The 9,506-nt window shown below is 43.6% G+C and overlaps 1 protein-coding gene, 1 non-coding gene and 1 pseudogene across 2 annotated transcripts; 1 reads left to right on the top strand and 2 right to left on the bottom strand.

Annotated features, from left to right (window-relative positions):
- Positions 1-254: 254 nt before the first annotated feature.
- On the bottom strand, positions 255-3,195 carry chsy3 (chondroitin sulfate synthase 3). The gene is given in 2 exon segments (XM_024145496.2): positions 255-867; positions 2,510-3,195. Coding segments are annotated over 2 exon segments (852 nt in total). The 5' UTR covers positions 2,821-3,195; the 3' UTR covers positions 255-326.
- On the top strand, positions 975-1,050 carry trnae-uuc (transfer RNA glutamic acid (anticodon UUC)). Its single transcript has one exon. It is a non-coding gene; the product is annotated as a tRNA-Glu (tRNA).
- A 1,317-nt stretch (positions 3,196-4,512) lies between the features above and the next one.
- Positions 4,513-9,441, bottom strand: LOC112079592 (selenoprotein S-like; annotated as a pseudogene).
- Between the last annotated feature and the right edge of the window lie 65 nt (positions 9,442-9,506).

Genomic DNA, 9,506 nt, shown 5'->3' with positions numbered 1-9,506 from the left:
TAAGATCTGAATACTAAATCTGCCAGGAGATACTCTAAGGAGTGTCTACTGAAGGTGCCAGATCTACTGATTATCAACTTATGCCCTTGACACTACTGTGGTGTGTGGGAAATCCACTTCATGATGTCTTTCGCTTCACAGAGTACTTCAAGCCAAGGTAGGCGTCTTGTTGGCYATTCCCCTCCTCACATTTWYGTACACTTCAGACGGACGACATTGAAGGTCACTTCTACCGACTACATCCTCAATCTCAGATGGTTTTCTACCCAGCCTTCTCTTGTATAACACCAATTAAAAATAAACCTTCAAAAGCCGTGATAGATCTACTAACTGCAGTATACAATACGACCAGCTGCCATCTTTGCTCTTACCTCYTAGGACCAGACGCACTGCACGCCGGCAAACCTCCGCACGCAGCGGCCCACCTCYACGTCTTCGTGCGTGGTGTACATCTCCTGCAGGCACTGGCCGATGTGGGGCGCCACCCGGCGCAGCACCTCGCGGCTCATGATCACGCCGGGGCCGCCCATGCAGAAGTTCTCGCCGGGCTCCAGCGCCAGCTTGCCCAGCTCGTCGCGGGCGCCCATGCCCGTCTGGCCCAGGAAGAGGGCCTCGCTGCTGTTGAGCGAGCGCAGGAAGCCCTCCAGGCGCTCGCTCTTGATGTACACATCATCGTCGGCCCGCATGAACCACTCATATTGGTCCAGGTAGTGGTCGTGCATGTACTTGAGCATCATGAAGGACTTCTTCTGCGGTGGGTAGGAGTCGTCCACGTTGTGCAGCGCCACGATGGGGATGGGAATGGTGGTGTCCGAACCCTCGCTGGAGAAGAACTCRACATGGCCCGGGATGGTCTGAGCCCACGTTCTACAGAGAGAGACACAGGCAGAGGTCAGGTACTCTATAGGATGGAGAGTGGGTTAGAGGTCTAACACACACACACAAGTCTGGGCCCACGAAGGACATAGAAAGACGGTCCCGTGTGGTTCAGTTGGTAGAACATGGCGCTTTCAACGCCAGGGTTGTGGGTTCGATTCCCACGGGGGACCAGTATGAAAATGTATATATACACTCACTACTGAAAGAGTCTAATAAATGACTAAAATGTCAAATAGACAGATAAGCGTCATGTAATAGCACAGCATAACATGTGTTATAACCTGTATTTACAAGAGGTTCACGCACAGACTTGAGCCTACTAAATACCCAACTGAGCACCAGTAACCAGTAATGTTTCATTAGGATAAATAACTGTATTTGAATGGGGAATCTAGTAATTAACTAACAACTGAGACAGTAAAAAGAAGGCCTGCTTTCCCACCATCTGCACTGAAAATAAACAAAATGGGACTTTACTTTGGGTCCAAAAATAAAGACATGGGAGTGGATGTAAAATACTGTGATAGATATCTCCTTCTCGGGTCTCTAGACGTTCACCATGATCGGTCCATTTAAAGGACATTCGAGGGAGAATAAATAAACTACTCTACTAATTAATCTGATTGAATACAGATGTCTTTGCAGATGTGCAAACACATTTCCCCTGAATTATATTGAATCTTCCACATAACTGGACACATGAAAAGATAGCACTGTTGAGTCTGCAGGCTGTCTTCTCGGTCCAACCCATCATTTCATAAAACCTTCACATTCACTGCATTTCAGTGGGGCCTAGATGAAAGACATTTCAGGGCTAATGACATTAACATTCACTCTTTCCAAACAGACATCTCTACATTTAGAGCTATCCTAATAGCACCAGTGCTAGTCTACAACGAAACACTTACAGAAACACCTCACAATTGGAGATATCTTGGATGGAGCCATTGCCTACTCAATCGAATTAAACTAGCCTACCAAAGAGCCCATACAGCTCATCTGATGGCAAAACCATCACCACAGAATGATACAGCTCAATTGTGAAGTGAATGTGTTCAGAGTTTTCAAAGGCCTGAAAAACTGAACAGAAGAGTTTGCCTATTGAAGTATGATTTTTGTAGGGTAAATGTGGGTGTGAATGTTGAGAGCATGTTATAACATAGACCCTGTAACAAATACTTCTAAATGRCACTTAGGACAAGTTGTAGTGACTGTATATCATCTATAGTATTATATCCAACAAGGTTTTGTCTTGACAGCTTACAGAACATGAGGTGTTTAATAGCTCACAAGAAAAAGGACTATCATAATACAGGCCACAGCCACACATGGCATTGATACACTGTTAAATGGCGACTAGCAACATTTGTATCGATTACATTTACAACAATTTTGCATAAGTCTTAAGAGGCAACATTGTTAAAATTCGGTATCCATATTTGGCAGAAAACTAGCAACAATATGTATCTTTAAGTGCCTATGTAAAATGTAGGCTGACAATTTCAGAATGGGGAGAGGAATGAAAAGAACTGACGCGTACAGAAACCCTGGGACAGAAAACTAATAGCGGAAAATGGTATCTTGTTAAAAAGAAAAAGCAACATTCCTTCCATTTCTACACATAACTTACCTATGTGCCGCGATGGCGCGGTTATTCAGGTACTTCTGGGCAGTCATGACGCCGACGTAAAGGAAATTGTTGGACCTCGGAACTGGCTTCTCGGTCGCCGAAAATCCGTTATCTTGCGGGGGCCATAACACCCCACCGTATTCTCTCCTCAGACCCCCGTTCAACCCGCAACCGGCTGGGTTRGCCTTGCGTTTCTGACCGGATTTCTTCAGCTCCGTAGCCTTCGGTAATATGAGTCTGGAAGCCAGGGTGAACCCGACAACCAGCCCCAACAGAACACTAAACCATGCTCTTCGGCTTCGACCTGCCATTCCCCAAAACTTGACCCAACTCCGATTAGCCTCGTAGCCTATTCTCGCTGTTGCCAACACAGCGTCTTTGTAAAGCAATATTGGTTCAATTGTTTCTCCCTCGTCATAAAAAACGGGGTTAGCTCGCTCTCATGGTAGGAAAGCCTCTTTCTTATCCAACCCGRTTTTGGTCCCGATGTAAGCTGGCTGCTGCATACGTAGCAGTCTCCATAAACCCACCACCTGATCGTACACTCCRCTCTTCATGTGGCCCTTCTAAACAGCAAGCATTCCGTCGCTATCAATAGATGACAAAAAACTGCGACCTTCAACAAAATGTAAGGTTTCTTCTTCGCCCAGAGACGCGTAGCCAACCCATTCTTTCCACTACCTCGCCATTGTGAGAATGTCGAAAACGCTTAGTAGCAACGCGGCTTAACTGTGTGATTTGACCTAGTGGATACTCCGTAGGAGCGCTCTGACTGGCTGGGGTGTGTGATTACGTAGTGGTCTCAGCTTTTTTTCCTCCCAGTATTTGACGCGCAAGTCTGATCACAAACTGAGAATGCCCTGGTGATGAGCCGGTGAAAGTGAAAGAKCATGCATGCAGACAGGCAAAAAAGTACAGAACAAGCATTGTTGAACCTTGAAATTAAACGTCAGCCGAGTTAATATGCGGCACTGATAGTGAAATGAAAAAGCAATTTCTGAGAAATCATAATCGACTKGGCCAACCACAAAATGCTCTATAACTCAATTAATGTAAATGGTGTGCAGAAAATGAACATAAGGTTTARAATGATTGTATAAAATTCTTATCAATTTAAGAGCAAGACTACAACAATAATGTKTATGACAGCCATAGAAATCAGTGCGATCTTACCCAATACAGTTTAGAAAATCTGTACCCATACCGTTATGATTGTGGCTTCATTTACATTACACTGCCGCCATCTAGTGGACAATYTGGAGCTGGCAGGTGTATGATTACGCTATTGTGTGTCGTCACAGTCAGCCTCCCCATCAAACATCACAGATACGTAGACAACTTATCTATAATACCTTTATTGTGATAAAAAGGTGCAGGTCAGTTTATTTCTCAGTAACTAAAATTGCTTGATGATCATTGATATTCCAATAAATAACACGATGACTAACGGTTACATCTGATTTATGTAATTGTATAAAAAGCAGTACGGTGCACAGCAGTACTAAAGCCATCTGGCTAGCATCTACTCTCGCAACATGAAGCCTTGGTAGGCAGCGCACATTTGAAACTTTACACAAACGCCAACCCCAAAAGAAGACAAGAAAACACACATACACAGTTACACTGAAAGTCATCAGCCAAACCCACTGGCACAGATGCCATTTACAGGAATAGCATCATTAGAAACTGTCGTACTCAGAAGGCCTTCTCAGGTGTCCTGAAATAAGATGATTCAATAAGCCAAAATTTGAATGTGGAAACAAGACAATCGTTTTCAACACTGGTTAGTTTGAAGTTGTCCAAAGGCATTAAAACAGAAAGGATTCATCGTTATCATGTGGCAACACATTGTATTTTTTGACAATGCTAATATTACTGAGGCAACATGATCTAAAATGCAGTTGTGAAACCAATCCCTAAACCCAAACACAGAGAGTTACAAATAACAGATTGATTTAGATCAATAACTAAGAGGGCTTTGAGATTGCTGGCAGCTTCCTTCAGTAGGTCAGTGTGTGTCTCGGACGGGTCAAAGATCAGAGTTCACAGGTCACCTCAGAGTAGGCACAAGTCACACCTAGCCACAGCTACAGGGTCAGATATTTCTTCCATCCTCCTAGTAGTTCAGGTTAGGAACGACGGTAGGGTATTCTGATCCTAGATCCGGGTTAAGGGGGAGATGTCTACCCTGAGCCTGTGGCTCTGACCTCCTTTAACCTCATCCGCCGCCAGCTGACGGCCCTCTCCTTCCTGGTCTCCACACACAGGATCCACCTCCCTCTCCGCTCAGGGGATTAAAGCCTGAAATACACACAGCAGGGCAGAATGTAGGTTACTGGCACAGAGAGGAGATGGAGGACGCCAGCGCCACCTACCTACTACTTATTCCTTAAAGGAGCAACGTCACATTTMAGCCATTTTCTTTTTAAAGACACTGTTTGGATACCCCCCCCCCCCCAAAAAAGCTTAGTACTGCTTCTTACCGGATCATAATCCAAAAAACATCAGTTGCAAGGATGGACATTCTGTATCGCTAATGTTTTTGAAATACAAAACATTAGCAATATTATGCGTTTTCCTGTATCGTAATACAGACAGATGTACACAACTCGCAGGACCAACTAGTTGCAGTACAAAGCTACTCTGCAGCGTTGCGCAGTGTTCAATTGTTTTTCTTTTGTGGATTTCATTCCTTCGTTACTACTGGTATGTACTTTATATTTGGCACCATTTGCAGGTGTAAATGTTAAATGTATAAACTTTGAATAGGTTTCAGTAAGAATAGCAGTGCTTTTATTGCTTTTTATTTACAGTAAGATTAGTGCCTTGCATGAATATGAAAGTGCTCATCATTTGCATGGATACAGAAAGGATCTAGTAGGATTCAGAAACCCGTTTAATTACTTTAAGAGTGAGCATGATGTCTTACATTTATGTTTTGTGAACAATAGTTTTTATTAACAATCATAAAAATTAATTACACTTACCCCCCCCCCTTTTTGTGTCGCTTACCCCCCCTCCCAGCTATTACAAACATACCTCTGGAAGCCTCCAATTACAATACTGCTCTCATCATCAAATATGTCAACATACCACTGCTCCGTAGGGGCTTCTTGTCAGTCTCTTTGGTTTCAACACTGTAGTCGATGTGCTGGCCTCTTCAGTGTTCTGAAATGTTACATCATAATAATGATTAGAATGAGCTATTTTCATTTACAGACAAGAAACCTCTAAGTGCTTACATGAAAACCCATGAACAAATCTACGACTTATGTAATATGTCAGGGACAGGAGTTTCTTCATGTCAGGAAAAACTCTGGGTGCTAATCACGACTTATCACAGCCAAGAGATTTTTCTGACCCCGTGACCTGCCCGTAAAAAACTCCTGACTCCTGACATTTTATGTATGGTGGTCCTGTATGAATCAGTTGGTAGAGCATGGCGCTTGCAATGCCAGGGTTGTGTGTTCGATTCCCAGGCCCACACACATGTGAAATGTATGCATGCAAGTCGCTTTGGATAAAAGCGTCTGCTAAACGGCATATGTATGTTACTTAGGCCTATGATAGAGAAGGCAGCTTACCTGGGCGGGTCTTTGCTTTTCCTCTGTAATCTCCCCTCTTTCATGCTGTCATACATCTCAATTTTCTGTTGTCTCTTCTCCTCCTCCAGCTATCACGCGGCAAACAAAAGACAAGTAGCAAAAAGTCTTCAAGATCAGATTTGGCAGGGACAACGGGCAAACTTGTTTGTGGTGCCTGGGGTTTCAGATCTGTGTTAAAGGCCCAGTGCAGTCAAAAACGTGACTTACCTGTGCTTTACATATTTATTTCCACACTATGAGGTTAGAATAATACTTGGAAATTGTGAAAACGATGATAATGCCGTTTTAGTGTGAGAGCTGTTTGAAAAGACCGCCTGATTTGGTGGGACGGAGTTTTGGCTGTCTGGTGACATCACCTAGGCGTTAAATGAGTTAATAGGCCAATAAGAAAGAGTTCCAAACCTCTGCCAATACAGATAGTTTTCCCTCCCAACTCAGACCACTCCCAGACAGTCCAAGCAAAATCCTTGCTTGAGAAATTGCTCTTTGCATAAGAAGCCGATGGTCATGCACCGGTCCGTCCATGGTCTATGTACGGTCCGTCCATGGTCTATGTTCGGTCCGTCCCATGGTCTATGCACGGTCCGTCCATGGCTATGTACGGTCCGTCCTATGGTCCTATGTACGGTCCGTCCATGGTCTAGTCGCGTCGTCCGTGTCTATGTACGGTCCTCCGTGGTCTATCGTACGGGTCCGTCCATGGTCTTTGCACGGTCCGTCCATTGGTCTAGTCACGGTCCGTCGCCATGGTCTAGTCGTCCATGGGTCCGGTCCATGGTGTGGTCGTCCATGTTACGTCGTGTCCGGTCCGTATATGAAAGGCTGTCACTTTATACCTGTTGTTGTTTCAGCCTGAAGAGGGCCGCCTTGGCATCCAGCTCCTCCTGCATTCTTCTCCTGGACCCTCCAGTGCCTCTTTGTCTCCTCACCACTGCATTGGGATCTGCCAGATTTTTTTTTAAAGATTGGATGATATTACTGACTCCATTAATTCCATGGCATTCCGAGATTCCGTTCCTGATGTGTCAGTCGCCTGGATGAGAAGCTGGCTCTAGCCTGTGAGTGCCAGTTGGTTTCTGCTTTAGCAAGCTTGTCAGTGTCTTGAGAATATGGCATTGTTGGAGCTGCAGCAAGAACGCTCATGTCCTAGGTGCGTGTGTGTGCGTGCGTGTCTGACGGTGTGTGTCTGCATAAGAGACTAAATGTACTTGTCAAACTCAGTGACTTCCTTGGTTAAAAAAAAACTATTGGTGTACGGCCACTCACCTTGCACTGCTCCAGAAAGCCGAGCTGCTCTGTCCCTGGCTGGCTCTCCTCTTGCTCAGGTGCTGGACCACCAAGGTAGCACCCCACACACATGAACAACACGATACCATCCATATTCTGCCACCAATGGTCGACTGTGGACAGGAAGGGAAATTATGTTGAGGTCTCAACTTATTATTGAGTGTAAGAACAGTAAGAATACACTCAGGTGCAATTTCAAAAAAAAATGGTGCATCAGTAGCTTTTCTCTTTTAGCCATGTCAGCTAACAAATTTTTGTTTAAGCTAACTACCAACCCAATCTATCTAAACAAGTTAGTAATCCTGGCCGAAATACAGACCGAGGCAATGAAGAGAACGTGCCCAGGGCCTGACCTCCAGGGGGGCCCTATTGATTTTGTTAGTTCATGCACACTCAAATTATATTAACATGGCATAATTCATTACAAAATGTGTATAAATTGCAGGGAAAAAATGTTGATCCACTCACGGCAAAATGGGTAGAGATTGCAGGAAATAAGCTGTGAACTGCAATTTTTTCTCTGTCCCATGGCAAATGATTAGAATTGCACGAAATGTGTTGTAACATTGCAAAGTTCTCTCCATAACCAAAGCGTAGAATTGCAGAAAACTTGCTTTAAAGCAGCAAATGAATTGCTACAAGGGCTATGTATTTTTGCAGCCATTCATGGACAGTTTTGAATAGATCATAGCAAAAAAAGCATTGCTATGAAATCTCCAGGAATCAAATTACATTCCACATTCTAGTATGTGTGCACATGCTAGGCAGAGATGGTAGGGGGACTCAACTCAAATAACGCATCATATTTTGTCTACATAGAGTAAATGATGCCAGAACCCATACTGATATTTATTAGATGTTTCCTTGAAGGTTGGGTGATTAGGAAGAATGAATGTTTTATAATAAGAAAACATATTCAAAAAGACCCAGCACTTGCGGAAACACAAAGCATTGAAAAAATTTATAAAATTTATAAAATTTCCTCATTTGACCTTGCCGAGATGAAAGGAATTATGAATTATCCATAAGGCACATGGACCACCAACCCTCCTGGTGAGCAAGCAGGAATTTTCTTCCAGACCCATTTTAAAGAGATTCACCCAAATTACAAAATACTGAAAACGTTTGTGTCCATTATCTTGAAGGCAGTCTATGGACAAGGAGACTACCATCTAGGATTTGGTTACCCACTGCCATCACATTTGAATTTCCTGTGCAAAGCTTTGGTGTCAGTTGGTAACACTCCCGTACTTTCCACCTGAAAAACAGTGATCAATCCCTGCTTCCAATCTCCCCACTGTCTCACATTTGCCTGTCTCCCCATCTCATTACTGTCTGAATAGTGTCAAACAATAAAAATAAAAACTTTACATTTCAGCGCTCAAAATCTCAAAGTAACAAAGTCGTAAAATGTTGAGTGTTCATTCAATTTTCTAAGCATCCAGATTCCTGAATACACCTGACCGGTGTTATGTTACCTGGCTCATAGGCCTAGGCAGGTGTTCAATAATACGTAGAATTGCAGGAAAGAGCTTTAAACAGTAAAGTGTTCTCCATCTAGGGAGTCTGCCAGGGGAAATAAATTCACATAGGCAAATATAACTCTAAGCTTTCTTCAAAAGTTGGCAGCCCTGTCAATGAATGAGGCGTCTCTGTATCTAGTTATTTTGCTAGCGAGCTACTGTAGCTAGCCATCTTAGCCTACACTAGCTAAAATAGTTACAACCACTGCTACAACGTTAGCTAGCTGCATTATAGCTTTAGTCTTTGAAGGATATCTAGCCAGAGCTAGCTAGGCTTGGTAAACAAGCCAGAAAACTGACAGATGTTGCAGGCTGATATTAGCTAGCCAATTTACCAGTTTGGTTGCAGGAAACTTAAATCCTGGTTTCCAAGGTGTCTTTCTGTATTTTCTGTCCACCTTCGTCCTCAATGGTAACATCGTCATCCATTTCTAACGTATTGGTGACTCTATAGTCCTCTAATTATGCGTTTCATGTCACCACAGCTCCAACTAGCTACTTTTCATGCTCCGTGAGTTGACAAAAAATGCAATTTCCTGGTCTATGTGTTAAAACACCCACGCGCAGTAAAGATGACGTTGG

This window comes from Salvelinus sp. IW2-2015, unplaced genomic scaffold (assembly GCF_002910315.2).
Source record: "Salvelinus sp. IW2-2015 unplaced genomic scaffold, ASM291031v2 Un_scaffold8607, whole genome shotgun sequence".
Classification (NCBI taxonomy): domain Eukaryota; kingdom Metazoa; phylum Chordata; class Actinopteri; order Salmoniformes; family Salmonidae; genus Salvelinus; species Salvelinus sp. IW2-2015.
This window is presented reverse-complemented; position numbering and strand designations above follow the sequence as displayed.